This window comes from Castanea sativa, chromosome 3, assembly GCF_040712315.1.
Source record: "Castanea sativa cultivar Marrone di Chiusa Pesio chromosome 3, ASM4071231v1".
Taxonomy (NCBI): Eukaryota; Viridiplantae; Streptophyta; class Magnoliopsida; order Fagales; family Fagaceae; genus Castanea; species Castanea sativa.
In genome coordinates, this window is record NC_134015.1 from 42,575,320 (window position 1) to 42,593,838 (window position 18,519).

The window sequence follows — 18,519 nt, forward strand, 5'->3', positions numbered from 1 at the left end:
CAAAAAGCTCTTCTTCCTAGGTCAACATAAGATCGACACTATAAGTGTTTTTTTCATGTTTCTAAACAAAGAGTTATTTTTCTTCAATCAACATATAACCTTGGCTCCTAAGAAAGATTTCTTGATTCTACCGGTAAACTATACTTAATTATATAATTGATCAACAAGTTAATTTGATTTCATCTCAAATACGAATTCATATCTTATTACACCCTGCCTAGAAATCATAAAGAAAAGGAAGCATTTGTACATTTGAACCACACTTTGGGGAAAAATAAAATCCAAACAAATCGTCACATCTGGTACGGACTATAGCCCCACTAGATATACAATTATGAAGATAGGTTATGTATTAAAAATATGTGAATGGTCATACCCTTTAATAGATTGGGGCGGAGTATTATCCTTCAAACAGTTTGGAGCCAAACTCTATTCTTTTAGTATCGAGTTGGTGTAGCGAAGGCAAGCAACTCCTCATCACATTCAAAGGTAGCCATGTCGGCCTCTTTTAAATTAACCCATGCTTCTATTCCATTACCCGATGCGGTATCCATGAAAACAACTAAATTTTTGAAGGTCAGGCTGCAAGAACCAACCCATAAAGGCTTTCCCCACCCAAAATTAGTTTCATATAGAGGAAACCTGCACAGACTAGTAAAGCTAAATGAAAGCACATCTCCTTTTGTAATTTTTTCAGCACGCTCTTTCATAAAATTCAAGTGCCCATTGCCTTCCTGTAGTTTTTTCACGTACTCCCCATCTATTGTCTTAATCGCATCTCTCATTTGGTTCACGAGGCCATGACACTCCCCTTTCGAGTCCATGCAAGGTGTGGCTATGGAAAATCGGCTAATATTTCCGAAGTAACATTCTGACAATGGAGGGTCCATTCTTGTGCGTAGATTGACTGCATGAAGCACTGTGTACAACCTCTCTGGGTCCAAATTCCCTTGAGTGGTAGCGGCCACAAATCGGCTCCATATGAAAGCCGATAAGGCCTCAATACGTGTGGGGCACCTTTTGCACTCCACGCTCGCATAGTCAGTGTATTTAGCTTTAAGAGCTGCAATCATGGAGGCGTTGAACACAAACCTCTTTGTCACAATCTTGTCCTTTATGATTCCAGTGCTTGGTTTAAACCCAGAAATGTTTCTAGGTGGAAAGAGGGTGGCCAAATCAAATCGTGGACAGATTGTATTGCTAACACCACGAGCTGTAGCAGCCCAACTATTAAGAAACATCGCTAGAGATAATGCATCAGCAACCTTGTGGGAAATGCAAACTCCAATAGCTATTCCACCACAGTCAAAAACATTGACTTGAATTGCCAAAACTAACTCTCCTACATTATCTAGCTCATATGGGAGTAGTTTATTGAGTTGGGCTGGTTCAGGTTGCTGAATAACTTGGGAAATTTGGCACTTGGCTTGGGCTTCAAAATAGTGGACACCCTCATCGTTACAGTTTATAAAGGAGTTGTCTTTGACCCTACCGGCTAGTGGGTAAAAGTTTGTCAAGGTTTCAGACAGGGATTTCTTGAGCCTGTTCAATCTGTTGGCATTGATGGAATTGTTATCACTTGGGTAAAAAAGGATCATAGGCATGAAAACTGGTGTGGCAATTTGGTCAAGAAAGGAGAGTTGGAGATTACGAAGATGGTGTGGTGTTGGAGACAATGGTTTAATGGTATCACTCTCTATCACTGCAACTTTCATCTTTGCTTCCTATTATGAAAAGGGGCGAGTGTATTTTTGCTCTAGTAAGTAGAAGAAGGTTATTCAGTCACGGCTATTGCTGCCAATTCCAACTGCCAATGCCATTTTATAAGCAATGAGTTGCTTTACTTTTCTCCAATCGTGCAAGTTGATCAGAATGCTATGTAGCAGTGGCTCCACGATTATTTTCTAGGGGTTCAATAAGAAACATAAATTATACAAAATTTTAATTAAATAAAAGATAAATTAAATATATTGATATCACAAAAAAAAAGCAAAAAATTTTTAATTCATAGTTTTACAATTTTTTTTATGATATTTCATATTTTGAAATTGTTGCATGATATTTTTATTATAAATCCTATTAACTACATCTGTTTTAATATACATAGTCAAACAATCATTCATTCACTAATTTTCCATTTGATTGATTTATTTAAAATTTCTTAACATCTAAATGAGCTTTTTCTAAAGTTTTAGATTAGCAAATTTTAATTTTTTTCCCACATTTAGATCAAATTGATTTGTTATTGAAATTTTTCTTTGTGTTTAAATAGCTCACGATATTGTTAAAATAATTATACTTACGTTTATTTTAGTTCGGTTTAAGGTTAGGGTATTAAAATTTTTATTTTAAAATGTGAAAACAGGAAGAATCTCAATATGAAAGTTGGTGAAGAATGTTGGTGAAGAATCTCAACAGGAAAAATCCAAGTGGAGCCGCCCATGATGCTATGACCCAAAATATGAAAGTTGGTGAAGAATGTTGAACCTCTATCTAGAAAACGAAATCCAGTAATGTGAAGCCTACGGTCGGTGTACCACTGTGATCATAATCATAACTCAAACATCACGCTAAGATTTCATTCGTTTTACCAATTCAAAAGTTGAGCAGCGGACGCGGTTTTAGACATGAAATATTGCGCTAAATATATAATAAAATAAAACGAGATTTGACAAGAAAATGTGGGTTTCAATAATACATGCACTTGAGAGTATTATCATTTTTTCTAAACGTGAAGACAGAAATGGGATAGGGTTGGTCCCTCTGGTCCACAAAACAAAGGAATAGGTTAGGTATATATTCAGGTGCAACTAGACCACTAGCTAGAGCACTTTGCACAGTGTCTTCGGGAATACTTGGAGCAAGGCATATTTTTCTCATGCGTTTAGGTATCAAATAGTTTTTCATAACTTATCTACTATATATATAATACAGAAAAATTATATTTTGGTAGCTTTTATGGTGGCAAAAATCTAAAAGATAGCTTAGTTTTTAAGAAGTAAGTTTTGTTAATTTTATTTTTGTAAAAAAAAAAAAAATTAAGACAAAAAAAAGAAGAAGCTAAAAGCTAAAATTTTTTCCTTGAATAAGCTTTTTGGGTATTTTTTTGAGAATTGAAAAAATACATTATATTTAAAAGAAAAATTAAAAATTGTAAATATGTTATAATTAATCCAAGCTCATCTCTACGACAGGCTGAGGTTAGCAAATTAAGACAAGACTCCGATGACATACAACAAGCATTATCATGTGCGTTTGAGAATGAGTAAAAAGTAAAAATAAAACAAAAGAATAAGACATGGTCATTGCTACCTACTATAATATCTTTTATAAAATATTGATCACATGTTAAATTTTAAAATTATTTTGACATATGGTGGGTTTAATTTTTTTTCATTTGAGAAAACATAGGTTTCCACCACCAAATAAAGGGCAAAAAAAAGCAATTCAAATTTTCTGTTCCACTTTTTCTGCTCCACTCTATACTCTATCAATAAAACATTGTCATGGTTCACCTAATTAATTAAATACTACTATTAATTAATAACGGTAGCATTAATAAGTTAATAATGATAGTATTTAATTAATTAGGTGAATACGTGACAAGTTTTTATTGGTAGAGTATAGTGTGGAGCAGGAAAAGTGGAACAGAAGATTTGGACTAAAAAAATAAGAGCCGAAAAAAGGTTTTCTTTACTCCAAATGAATTTAATGCTTCCACCGCCAAAAATTATTAGAGTCACAGAATGCATTTTTGTTTTTGGGGAAGAATATATATTTTAAATTAGGATCAATTAATGAATATCATTAGAACAGTTGTTAATAAATTATTTTAGAAAAGTTTTGATACTATTTTTATGACAAATATTAAAAGTTTTTAAAATAATTAATTAGTTTTTTTCTTTTTTCATAAAAAGCTTTTAAAAATATTTCTTAAACTAATATCCTTAAGGTATTCTTTAACTTTTCTTTATAAATTATTAACCAAATGTGTCACGGTCTCTATCCTACCAAATACCTAATAAGTTGACATAACATATATATATATACACACATATATAAAAATATATATAAAAGACCTATTAAGTTTAATTATCAAAGTCTGCTAATTATTAGGCTTATCTATTGCCTTCAGCTTGATGTTTGCATGATATATACTGTAGTTTTGATTATCTATTTTCTTTTCTTAATAATCTATCCAAGAAGGTTACATTACAACGTATCTTACGTATGAAAATACCAAATTCCTTTGAAAAAAACAAGTGAGAAATAGTGAGAACTTAAACCAGTGGGTTGAGTGCCGACTGTGTGAAATTTTGGTTTTGAGATTTATGTGATATCTAGAAAGTCAGCACATTGATTGGCCTCCCCTAAGAGTGTGCCCCGCTTTCAGCTTCATAGCCTAATAAGCTAACACAAGTACTGTATATATATTTGTCGAATTTCTGGATTTGATTGATCAATAGTCACCGCAAGACTTACGAGCTAGTTACAACTTACAGGTACAGAGAGTCAACAACCCCTTAGATATCTTTATTGTTTTTTAGGATAAGTGCAAAGATACCTTCTTATCTGTATTAAGAAATTGATGCAGCGATTAACAAGGAAACGTCCGTATCAGATATGGACATTTAGTACGATTAGTGATGACTTTGATCACTTCAAACAATTCGAGAAGGACGCAGGTAGACTAATAATTAAAGAAGAGGAGCGTTAGTAGCACTAGCATTAATGCTTGTATAGTAGAAAAAATATCACATTTTAATCAATTAAGGCCAAAATTCACTCACATCAAGTCAGACAAAGTTATAAATGCTTATGGAGTGTGGGAGGTAAGGGTCGGGGTTTAAGTCTCTAGGAAGGAGTTTCACACACATATACACTTAGAATAGGTTAAAATAGAATTCTATCTTGTATATAAAAATAAAAATAAAAGGTCATGCAAAGTTATGTAAAAATATATATAAGTTAAGTAATCGTGTAAATTTACTCTTTCAGCATTTGTTTTGCATTTAATTTTTTATTCTTTCTTTTAGTATTTCCGAAATGAACGAAGAGACAAGTAGATAATAGTTGTTATGTGTAAAAGAAAAATAAAAAAATTGATAATTTAATAAAATATAGTGTAAAATAGATACTCTCATGTAAAGTAGAGTGTTTTGAGTAGGGATGGCAATTCGTGTTTGCGTGTCGGGTTCGTGTCATGTCAAGTCATGAGTATTCGACTACATAGGTCAATACTAACCCGACATGTTTATTAAACGGGTCAAGATTCCTCAACCCTAACACGACCCATTTATTAAACGGGTCAGTCGTGTCAACCTGTTTATCAGATTTTATCAAAATGAAAAATAAAAATTAATGAAAAAACAAACAAATAAATATTTTTAATATAAAATTCAGAATTAACGAGTAACTGCATCACAAATAATCATTCAAAATTAAAGCATATCCCAATATCATAAATAATCAATCACAATATGTCAAAGAAAATAAATCACAACAACTACTAAGTTTATATACCTAGAGTTTGAAGGGTATATTGGTAAAATATCATTTAATTAAACAAGTCAGACGGGTTAAACGGGTTCTATGTGTTCAACACTAACCCAACCTATTTATTAAACGGGTTAGTCGTGTCAACCCGAATATGACACGAACCCGTTAAGCCTCAACCCATAACTTGTTAATTTCATATCGTGTCGTGTCGGGTTCGCGGGTTGTGTCAAATTTTGCCACCCCTAGTTTTGAGAAGTGAGTGTGTAAAATAGAAAAAGTAAGATCATATATTAAGATAGATATAAATTTTTGATAAGCTAATAAGAATGCTCTAACTCTAAACATTCCATGGGAATTAATGGATCCTGTATTGTGGCTGTGGCGAGACACTTATAGGCATAGCATTTAGATGTCCAAACACAGGATACATGCATGGAGGGGTGAAAAAAAAAACATTCTTTTTTTTTGTCTTTTGTGTTTTTTATGATTGAAACTAAATAACAAATTCAACTATTTTACATGTTATAAACTATTTTAGGTATCTATATTTAAAGTACATGGCATAAAGTGTGAGGACTAAAACCTTTAATTGTTTTCCTTTTAGTATTTGAGATAATTATTAAAATAATTATGTTTTCATTATAATTTTATATTTTCAATGAGATCGTGATTCTATTTAAAAAAAATATTTAAATACTTTTAGAATATAATTATATGTATAAATATATAATTTTTAATTGAGACTTAAAGTGTTAATTATAAGCTTAGCAAATTTTCCATTTCATATGCATACAATATTTTTAAAATTCAAAAATGTATACGCATGTTTAAGATCTTTATATATATAATGTGGTTCCTCCAATGCAAATTTGTTACATAATCATATAAACCCATCAGAAAGAATAAGAAACTTCAAGAATAACATGTAGTGGTCGGTCATTAAGTTTAAAATGTTGATCTTCAATGCATAAAGCTTAGATACAATACTTGAATTTAGTATCCTCAAAAAAGTTAACATTTTTATTGGTTAAAGTAAGTACATGTTTGAATTTAATTGAAAAAGCTTTGAATTTGATCGAAAAACCTAATATATTACACCTAAGATAATATATCTAAATTAATTATACCCTTTTTCAGTTTTACAAAATGATTCTACACTCTTCCGCATGCTAATTGCTCCAAGTTGCATCACTTAAAATGTTGATTGTTCAAGCTTGCAATACTTAAATGTTGATTGTTTAAGCTTGCAGTACTTCAATTTTACATAATATATTTTTTTTTGGTTGATCTTTTGATATGTCAAGTACGAAATATATGAAAATTCTTTGTTCCATTCTTAGCATTCTATTTTATACTCTTCTAATCATAATAAATCGATACTTATTTTTTTTTTACGTTTGTTATAAAGTAGTCAAAATTTTAAAAATAAATATCAAATACATTATATATATGATAAATCTTGATTGATGAAGTATAAAATGGAACAAGTATCTTTATTGAAAAAGAGAAAAAAAGAAAAGAAAAGAGGTGGAACACTTTTAAGTGGGATCATTTATTTCTATCAATCATGCCATTGCTAGTCAATGACTGAAAGGAAAAGGATAGATATTTTCCATGAAATCCAAACTTCCCTGTTTGGAAGTCCCAGTTTTGGATTATTTTTAAGCTAGTCATTAAATTGGACTTATCCGAGCTAGTGCTCAAAGTTATAAAAAATGACAATAAATTGTGAGTATAAATCGCTTCGTGCAGTTTCTTTTAGAGCCCATAGGAAGTCGATTCTGCTCATTCTTACACAGTTCACATGAGAAAGAGTTAGGCTGCGCCCACAATATGGTGTGTATGTATGATAACGTGCACCTGTCGTCTCTATTGGCAAAAACGCATAACGAGTATATGACCCAGATTTTGAAGTTCAATAAGTCTAAATTCCGAAGGGCTTATAAATCAAAATTAGAATTCTCTTCATACTCAGTTTATTTTATAGACTACCCTTTTTCTTTTTCTTTTTTAACTGAATAAAAAAAAAAGGGTAATTTTGTGATTTCATTGACATCATACCGAATAACGGCAATGAATAATAATCTAAAAGCTAATTTGCTTGTTAAACAATTGTTGTTTATATTTAAGAAAATAACAACAGAAAAATTAATCAAAATATTGTTGTTTATATTTAAGAAAATAACAACAGCTAAATTAATTACAAAGAAAAATCTTAGAAGTCACAATTGTTTGTCCTAAATTTAGATTATGAACAAACTTATTTAACACCCAAGCCAAAAGATTCAAAGTAATAAATAAATAACATTTAAGCTCTCTTACAAAGACTCCCAAATAAAACAACTAGTGAACTAAAAACCACCTTCGAAGAAGAAGAAGAAGAAGAAGAAGAAGAAGAAGTGAACTAAAGACCATATAGGATTCACTCTGTATAGTTAGAGTCTAGAAGATTATAACACAATTTGATATTTCATGAGATCAACTCGTAAGATAATCACTATTATAGCACTGTAGTTGTCACATTTGGGGTCGATGAAACATGCGTGAGGAACTCCTCATCCCTTTCAAATTTAGCCATGTCATCCTCTTTCAAGTTAACCCATGCCTCTATTCCATTCCCGGAGTTAGCGTCAAAGAAAGTAACAAGATTCTTGAACGTCAACCTAGCCGAGCCAACCCAGACTGGCTTCCCCCACCCAAAATCAGCCTCATATATGGGGAACCTGCACAAGCTGGTGAAGCTGAAGGGTACTACCTCTCCCTTTGAGATGGTTGCAGCGCGCTCTTTCATGAAATTCAAATGATCCTCACTTTCTTGAAGTTTCTTCACGTAATCCACGTTCACGTCCCTTATTGATTTCCTCACTTGGTTAACAATGTCAGAGTACCTATTACCTGCATCCATGGATGGCACTGAGATTGCTATTCGGCTTATGTTCCCAAAATAGTTATTAGGAAGAGGAGGGTCAAGCCTAGTACGTAGGTTGATAGCATGAAGAACTGTGTAGATCTTATTTGGGTCTGATTTAGGTTGAGTAGACGCCATGAAGCGGCTCCATATGAAAGCTGATAAGGCTTCAATGCGAGTAGGCCGTGTTGCATATTCGATGCTTGTGTTGTCAGTGTATTTGGCTCTAAGTGCTGCTATGGCAGAGGCATCGAAGACAAATCTCTTTGCCACAATGTTTTCCTTCACAATCCCGGTCCTTGGTTCAAAGCCAGTCAAAGCTTTCGGAGGAAAAAGCTTGGCTGAATCGAATAGAGGGCTAGCTATATCGCTATCGCCGCGAGCAATAGCAGCCCAAGTGTTGAGAAACACGAAGAATGACAAGCCGTCCGCAACTTTGTGAGATATGCCAAGACCAACGGCAATCCCACCACAGCTGAACAAAGTGACTTGTACGATTGCTACTAATTCATTCCCATCGTCTAGTGCACATGGTAGAAATTTATTAAGCTCAGCAGGGATTGGATCCTCAAGAAATTCATGAAGCTGGCAATGAACCTTGGCTTCCACATAGTACACACCCTCGTCGTTACAATCGATATAAAGATTGTCCTTAACCCGTCCTGCAAGTGGGTAGAATCGGGTTAAGGCATCGGACAAGGATTTCTTAATCCGATTACTCTGCTCTGAGTTAGTCAGATTTGTGCAATCTTCTTTAGGGTAGAAGAGAACCAAGGGCATGAAAACTGGGGGTGATATTCGGTCAAGAAAGGAAAGCTTGTACTGGCGAAGATGGTGTGGAGTTGGGGAAGAAGGGTTGATGGTCTCGTTGTGAATAACTTCGATGTGAACCTTCATTTTCTGTGTAGAGATTTTTAACATGCAGAAAGGTGTTGACAGATATGATGGGAATATAGCTAGGGCCTAGAGAGTTATATAGGTGTGATGACCGAACAGAAGTCAAAGAATACGGTTGTGCAGGATTTGCAAATTTGGATCAACATTTGGGAGAAATTATTCTGTATTCTTATGGCATGTCTGTTGAGCATTTTACTAAAAAAATTTTATTTATTTAAAATTATTGAATCAGTAACTAGTATTTAAAAAAAAATTTTAAAAACTTTAAATAAATAAAATGTTTTAGTAGAATAATAGACCACAATACTAATATACCATAAATAATTTATAATTTCTCGACATTTGTATAGTGTGAAAAAGTGTTGAATTTTGTGTGACAGCTGGCATACTTTTTTGACCAAGAAAAGCTATTGTTTCACACTCCCACTATACACATTGCCGTTGAGTAATTGGTCTCCACACCACGTACAGTGGGAATGTTTATTGGTAGTGCGAGACAGCGAAAGCCGTGTAACTAAATGCATTATACACACGAAAACTGGTGTTAAAAATAAGTAGCTTTATTTGCTTAATTTATATCACATTTTCCGTAATAGGTTAAAATGATAAGTTATGATAAGTGGATAAAAATACAGTGGTGAATCCAGGAATTTTGTTCAGGGTGTTTCTATTTCACTTTGAAAAAATTTTGGGTCATTTCAGGTGTTTCGGGACATTTCAGAAAATACAGGCTGAAATTCAAAATTTGGCAAACATGAAATTTGTACTTAAAAAAAAAAATTTCTTAAAACCAAAAAAAATTTGCATTTTGTACACCGAAAAACCTCAAAAGGAAAAAATTTAAAAAATAAAAAGAAAAGAAATTAATGAACAAAGATACTGGCATAATAAACTATAATTTCATTTGAAATATTAATAAAATTATTAATTATTATTGTTTAGTTGTTTCATAAATTTGTTTGTCTTTTATAAACCATAATTTGTTGTATTGTTCTTTCATTAATTATTAAATTATTAATTGTTGTTTAGCCTAACATAATTTAATTTGTTTGTCTTTTATAATGTATTAGTTAATTAAATTATTAGTTATTGTTGTTTAGTTACTTCATTCATTTTTTTTACTAACTATTAGGAATCTAGCACACACCCCACTATGCGTTAGCACACACCTCTGCCTCTGCATGCCTTTTAGTTCAAAATTTGTTTGGCATAAAATTTTTGAGGGTGTTCTTGATATTGCTTGAGGGTGTTCCTATTTTTTTTTAAGGGTAAACAAATAAAAAAAATTAAATTATTATATATATAAAAAAAAAATTCAAGCCAGGGTGTTCCTAGGAACACCCTGGCTTCTGAGTGGCATCGCCACTGTAAAAATATAATAATAGTAGTAAGTTCATGCTCTATCAATGACATCACATTTCAATATAATATAGACAAAATTTATCTCCATACTAGTTCGAGAAAAATTATTTAAACTTCTCTTAAATTTATTTTTTATTGAATGTGAATTTTGAAGATCTAATCGTCTGATTGCATTTTTTTTATGTTCTTAACAGATATATCAAATTTTGTTCAAATCGAATGTTATTTACTATTCGATCAATAAACTTATTTTTCATGCATAAATTTAGACAAAAAAAACTTGAAATTTAAACATTTAATTGATGATATAGCTATTAATATTTAATCTTCTTGAAATTTTGCTAGAATGAAGGATATAATAAGAACATACAATCCAATAGTTAGATCTTCAAAATTCACATATAATAAAAAGATATAAGAAGTGTTTAAAGGGTGTTTATCCAAAACAGTTTGGAGAGAAATATTTTCTACATAATATTAAGGAAAAATTTTATCTCCAAATTGGTTTGACGGAAAATTCCTCCAACCCATTTTGTGGCAATTGATAAAAATCATAAACCATATATTGTGTACCTTTAGTCACATAATATATTTAATAAGTTTTCTAATTTGTTTAAACTATACATATTAATGGTTTTATGAGTTACAATATAATGGGTTGAAGAAGATTCCTTTAAACTAATTTGAAGAAAATTTTGTCCTAATATTAAAGATTTTAAAAAATATAGGGTAAAATATAAAAACCGACCCTAAGATTTGGATTGATATACCAAATACCACCACGACTTTTTAAGAATGCCCAATTTTTTCTCTAAATACAAACAACACTTGATAACATTTGAAAGTTCTTTAATTCTCCAAGTCTTCCGCTTTTTTTTTTTTCAAATTAAAAGATTATTTTGAAAGTTTAATATTCTGTATTTGGCATTTGCACAAGCTTCATGGAGGAATTTTTGTATATATTTGACCCTAAATATATTACATTTTTATTCTCTTATTTCAAAAACATCAGTCCAAAAGGAAGCTAGTTAGTCCTAGTGATTTCATCGTCTGGCGGTGTTTCGTATGTGCTTTCATAAAAGTGGTGATAGTTTGCACACATATTGTTTCGTACAGTGGGAGATGCCCAGATGGGCAAACTCTTGGGAGTGACATTTAATCTCATTCCTCAAGGTTTTAAAAAGCCTCTTAAGTCGGTGAGATAAAGGAGAATCAAATCTTGACTAAATCCTATATTGCCTAGGTAGGGGAGGTTCTAAGCTTCATATGGAGTGCATTGGACTACCCAACTCTTCATTGGCAAGCTATGGTTCTCTTTAGGAGTAACACATAGCCTAAACCCCCATGATTTTAAAATGTCTCTTACCAATCAGAGTCAAAGGCATTCCCTATAAAGCTTAGCATTTCCCTTAACCTTGGCAATGTGGGATTTAGTCAAAATTTGATTCTCCCTCACCTCACCCTACTTAAGAGATCTTTTGGGTTTTTTAGTCCTTATAGTCTACTACCCACCATTCTGTCGCATAGGGGTTCACTCTAATACCATTCTGTCATGCTTTAACTCTTCATTGGCAAGATATTGTCTTTTTTAGAGGTGACACAACCTCATTCATTAAGATTTTAAAAGGCCTCTTGTGAGTTAAGGATTATGCATCGGAAGCAGGGTGGGGTCTAGTGTCATTGCATAGCCCTTAACTCACAAGAGGCCTTTTAAAACCTTAAGGGATAAGATTATATGTCACCCCCAAATAGGAAAATATCTTGCTAATAAAGAGTTGGGGCATGACACCCACACCAACTTAATCATGTATATATCCTTCATGTTGGTTTTTCTCAAAATTATATACTATATAATAAAAGTTGGCTTTTAGAAGTTGTGGTTGCACCAAGTGGTTATTTCCTCATCTCTACGGCAAATAGTTACACACTCATTAATTATTAAATTGGTTTTTCTTATTAACTAATATATTTCCTCCAATTAAACAATAAGATTCAAGTATAGTTTAATTTAGGTTAAACTCTACTATCTAAGTTTCAAGAAATTAAAAATTATATTCCAATAAAAGTTATTTAAAAAAAAAGAAAAGAGAATGCACACAACTTAAGTATGTATAACACGTATCCTTAGAGCATCCACAGCAGTGGAGCTAAATAGCTATATAGCTATTTTAGCTCCACTCAAACTTAAAAAACCCTCCTGCAGCAGTGGAGGCAAAGCTAAATTTTTTTAGCTTTGTGCTACAGTGCTCATGTATCAATACATGAACACTGTAGCTGAGAGCTATAAAAAAAAAAGATTTTTTTTATTCAGGTTTGGGATTAAAAAATAATACTTTCTTTTATTCACGCTCCCCTCTCTCTTTCTCTCTCACAGTCACTCTGATCAGAACTCTCAAGTCTCTCAAGTTCACTCTCTCAAGCTCACCGCCGCCGATGCAGTTTTCAACGTCAGCTGAGACCCACGTCGATCAGCTGAGACCCACGCCGATCAACCCTCTCAAAGCTCTCAACTCTCAACTTTCTCAAGCTCACTGCCGATCAAGCCTCAGCCCACGCCGATCAACCCTCTCAAAGCTCTCAACTTTCAACTCTCTCAAGCTCACCGCCGATCAAGCCTCAGCCCATGCCGTCCAAGCTCTCAACTCTCTCAAGCTCACCGCCGCCGGCCCTCTCAGCTCAGACCCACCGTCGATCAGCTTAGACCCACCTCTCTGTTTCACTTCCGTTGATCAGACCAATCCGTCGATCAAACCCACGTCTCTGTCCAATCCACCATCTCAATGCTCACCCAACGCCGATTCACTGCTGATCCGCCGATCAGACCTCCGCCTCAGATCCACTTCTCTTCCGCCGATCAGACCCACGCCTACACTGTCCTCCTCACCAAAGCCCAGCTCTATGATTGGTGATTTTTATTTTGTTTATAATTGGTGATTTTGTTTGGTTTGGATTGAGAAAAAAGATTGGAGATTTCGGTTGGTTTTTTTTTTTTTGCTGCTGTGGACTGGTGGTGGTGGTGGTTGTGACTGTGGCTGATGGTAAATGTGGTTGTGGTTGGTGCTAGGAATGTTTTTTGAGTTGTGGGATATATTATTTTATTGTAGAAGATATATTATTTTATTGTAAGAGATATATTATTTTATTGTGATGTTTATATTATTTTATTGTGTTGAAAGCTAAAATAGATCCACTGCTGCAGCATATGTGTAGATATGTATAGGTAAAATAGATAAAGTAACTTTTTGTGAAGCTAAAAAGCTAATTTTTTAGCTTCACTGCTGTGGATGCTCTTATAAGGTAAATTATCTCTTCATTCTAATCAAATTTATCCCCCATCATAGGTAAAATTTGTCTTCAAACCTTTTTTGTCAGGATTGTTTCGTTATCACAGTTTGTGTCACATTCAATTACTCATCGTCCAGGTCGATTATGAATTATATATTATTATTATACACGACCAACTTTTTGTCATATATTCTCAAAAGTTAAAAGATCAATTATTGTATTTTCAAGCAGAGCTCCTGTAAAAAAGACATATATTACATACTAATATAATACAAGTTTGGTCCTAGAAACTATGGTTATGCTAAGTGTATACCTAAACTCATAATTATAAATTGCCACATGTGCTGCACCTTTTAATTTGTATTTTAAATAAATATAAATTAAAATTTTCCTTTTACATATGATTCTATATTTAAAATAACATTTTCCTTTAATTTATAATATATTTAACATTTAAAAATATTTTTTAATTAACTTACACATGACTCTTGATAAATTGTGTATCGCACATACATAATTTACCAGTACGAAGTAAAAGATATTAATAAGGTAATAACTAATATATATCTTCAACTAGATGGACCAAACATATAATAAATAAAAAATAATTAAGGGAATCGCATTTCATAAACTTTGAAACACCATTTTCATATCAATTTTCAGATTTTTCAAATTTTTTTAGATTTTTAGTCTATGAAGTCTGATTCAGATAATCATGTTATTTATCATTAAATCAAGACACTACCAATCAATTTTTGGTGTAAGAGGTAGATATTTGAACCACAAATCTCTTGTATCTTTTATCCAATTACAAGAGATTTTACTAGTTGAACTGACTATTGGAACTCACCATTTTTTGAAAAGTAAGTTATAGTTGAAAGGATGCAATAATATCAAATATTCATTTTAATATGAAACCACACTATATAGATTATATAATATTTGATGTCCTCACTCCTCAGCGGCCTTTTATGATATTGCCATGCTCATCTTTCTAACATGTTCAAACCACGTGATGGGCCAGTGGTGAGCCCAAATATTTATCCCCATTATGGGTCAAATCAAAACAAAACTAATAGTTCAGTTCTAAAAAAATAATCAACCCATTACACGCCATATCCGAATCATATTTAACTAATTCAACAAAATAAAAAATAAAAAATAAAAACATTTTTAACTAGTTTAATGAAAACAAAGTCATATAACTGTATCATTCAAATTAAAAAATTAAAAAAAAAATCTCATTCAAAACAATCAGAACATTAGGTTCTTTCCATTAGACGTTTCATATATTTGATCCAAGGTTTTTGAAAAACATATCGGCTTGCTAAATGAGACTATAAGACTAAATTAAAACTCCATCATTTCAACAAAGAATGTGATTCTTATTTTTCTCTTTTAAAAAATTTAATTAAAATAATTAGACAATATATTCATAATAAAAAGAGATAAATATCTATTAATAAGACATAAAAATATATTCTAATTAAGAAAACTCACTAATCTAGGGTTAAGGGTCGCCTATCTTTTAGAAAAATTAAGTGTTGAATAGTTATCTCATACTCTCAGCTGTGGCATTAACAAAAATTTGACTAAAACCCATTAAAATGGTGATGCATTATTACGCTCAACAAACTAACATGCAAACCAAACAAACAAATACTATCCATCAACGAAAGTAAATTTTTTTTTTGAGAAAGAATCAACAAAAGTTAGTTAATTCTTCTTTATTGTAGATTTAGTTAAATGATAGTGCAAAAGTATACTAGAAGCCAATTTGATCTTTGTGTGTATTTTCATAAACTTTATGACGGTCCTATATGTACTTAATTTTATTGTTGATGATATGCTAGTGGAACTTAAAAACAAGGTAGAAATTGGTCGTTTAAAAACTCAGATGACTTTAGAATTTGAAATAGACCTTGGAGAGGCGAAGAAGATACCATGGCATGAACATTGCATGAAAATATACTGAAAAGTATTCATTTGACACAAAAACAGTATTTGACTAACGTGCTAATAGATTTTGATATACATTCTATTACCAAGTCTCAGAGTAGTACCCCTTTGGCCCCTAACTTATATGCATGATTTGTGCTTTGTTTTCACTTCACATTGATGAGGAGTACGAGTACATGGCTCATGTCTAGTATGCAAGTTTGGTTGGAAATCTTTTGTATGCTATGTATTTGGCTAGACAATTCACATGTTTTAGTATGATTAGTTATTATACACACACACACACAAAAAAAAAATTGACAACTTCTTTCACACCTGTTGAGTTCATAAGTTTTTAACGATTCTCGTTTAGATTCACCATTAATGTCATTTTCTTACCTATTACTAACAATCTTTCACATAAGTGTCAAATTTTTTATCAAACTTTCGTGTCTCTAAACTTTCTTAATATGGAAAAAGTTAAAGCTAACACATATTTTACAAATTGATATGGCTATAAATACAAGAGAAATGCTACATCTACAATATTTTCAACAACAAATTTAAATGGTAAGTTATTATTAGTTCTAATTTGAACTTATCACTTAAAGTACTTTTTTATTCGAAAGTAACACTCAATAACAACTTACAATTTAAAATCTGTTATGCAAATGTTATAAAGGTAACATTGTTCTAAATAGAATTGGTTGGCTTCGAGCCTTCAACCAACTAGTAAATAAATATTTTAATTTTTTTTAATCAATGACACCAATTTATAAGCTTTTATACAGCGTATCACTCAATTAACATAGTGCTGTTTGTTGACATTGTTATGTCTGTTTTTTCTTTAGCATCTGATAATTTTATCAAAGAGAGATAAAAGTGCATTGCTGGACATAAATAATTAATCTTAACAACAAATTATTATTTTATATTTGCATTTTTTTGTTTGCCTATTTGTGGTCTGTCCTTATGTATATATTTTTATTGTTTATTTTGAGTTAGCCCTTAGGGGTTTTAGCGGAGACGATGGAGGCAAGCAGTTTCATTTGTGAGACCAATTCAAGCCAAGTAGTTGGCTATTTGTGATATGGCTTGAATGTAGAGCCTTCAAAGTTGGTAGCTTAAGCCTTGTATTCCTTTCGTGCACTGAAAACGTTGTTTTCGACGTGGTTCAGGCATCTATATATTTTGATGCAACTTGTTCTTTGTTTTTAAAGAGAGATCAGTGCTGCAATTAGGCCAGAGAAGCTATAAATATATATATTTACTAGTATTTGATTGTTGTAAGAGAGTGATTTAGGTGTATTGCAGCAAAATTTTCATTTCGTCACTGGCCCAATATCCGACATAGGCCTAAGATTAAATTAGGTAAATTCTTGGTATTCTCTTTTGTGTCATTATGTCTTTTTTTTTTCCCCCTTTTGTGTTTTCTTTGTTCTATTATTGATTTTGCAGATTTTTTCAAGTTGATTCATAATCAATTTTGTATGTGTATATATATATATATATATATATATATAGAGAGAGAGAGAGAGAGAGAGAGAGAGAGAGAGATACACATACAGACATGATCAAGTTGTCAGCATATCCCTTGCATCCCACGCCTTTGTTTTTTTAACATGATGAGTGTAGTGAAATAAAAATTGCCACTTGCATCCTAAAGCAAACTTCAAAGTTCCAAACCTAGTACTATTCTTTTTTCTTTTCTTTTTTGAGAAATAAACCTAGTACTATTCTGTATTTCTGTTCCAAATAATATTGCCTCGTTGAATTGGTGGTGTGAGGGACCGCTTTGGCTTCTTTAGATTACCACCTTGCCATTTTTTATCTCTCTCTTTTTTAGTTTACTAAATCATATATGAAAGAGAATCCCTAACAAGCAATGGTATATAGAAAACAAATCTATTCAATAAATTTCACACAACTTATACTATTCTGTTATCCATCATTAAACTTATCATCTTAGACAATTATAAAATTTGTCGTGTGCGTGTGTACATAGTGATTCAAACTGCATCCTTTTTTCTTCTGTCGCACTCATTTTTTAGAAGTTATATGTAAACAATTTTAAGATAAGGTTAGAAAAAAGATATATATATATATATATATAATCATTAATCATTATAGCTTACTGCCCGATTCAACCAAAGTTGTTGATTTTTTTTTTCGTACCTGCTATAATGATTAATATATATATATATATATATATTATTTAATACAACCAACAAGTTTGTAAATGGTATATGTTCACATCAAATTTATGTTCAGACTTGTTAATCAGTTAAATATTAACAATTCATGTGTAACATCGTATCAATAGTTTACTAAAAAAACATTTAAAAAAAAAAAAAAACCCCATTGTGTCAATTGTTTCACATTGACTTTATGAACTCCCTATATATCACTACAAAAGAACTGGGTCTTAGGCTGCGTTTTTAAAATCGCGGTTACAAACGGGATAAAGTTACGTTTTATAAAACGCGGCTTAAGTTATTCATATGAAGCCGTGTTTTATACGTGCACCTATAGCCCATGTCTAGGGCCGCATTTTTAGTGTGTATAGCCGCATTTTTGGGGGTGGAGCTATTGCCGCATTTAAAAAACACGGCTATAGAACCTCCCTTTTA

At 32.0% G+C, this 18,519-nt stretch overlaps 2 protein-coding genes across 2 annotated transcripts; both read right to left on the bottom strand.

The window, feature by feature from the left end:
• Positions 1-380: 380 nt before the first annotated feature.
• On the bottom strand, positions 381-1,837 carry LOC142629964 (stemmadenine O-acetyltransferase-like). Its single transcript, XM_075804027.1, has one exon. The coding sequence runs from the start codon at positions 1,713-1,715 to the stop codon at positions 438-440; it is 1,278 nt and encodes a 425-aa protein (XP_075660142.1). The 5' UTR covers positions 1,716-1,837; the 3' UTR covers positions 381-437.
• Positions 1,838-7,778: 5,941 nt separating this feature from the next.
• LOC142627308 (stemmadenine O-acetyltransferase-like) lies at positions 7,779-9,355 on the bottom strand. The gene has a single exon (XM_075801136.1). It carries the CDS (start codon positions 9,326-9,328, stop codon positions 8,000-8,002), a length of 1,329 nt encoding a protein of 442 aa, XP_075657251.1. The 5' UTR covers positions 9,329-9,355; the 3' UTR covers positions 7,779-7,999.
• Between the last annotated feature and the right edge of the window lie 9,164 nt (positions 9,356-18,519).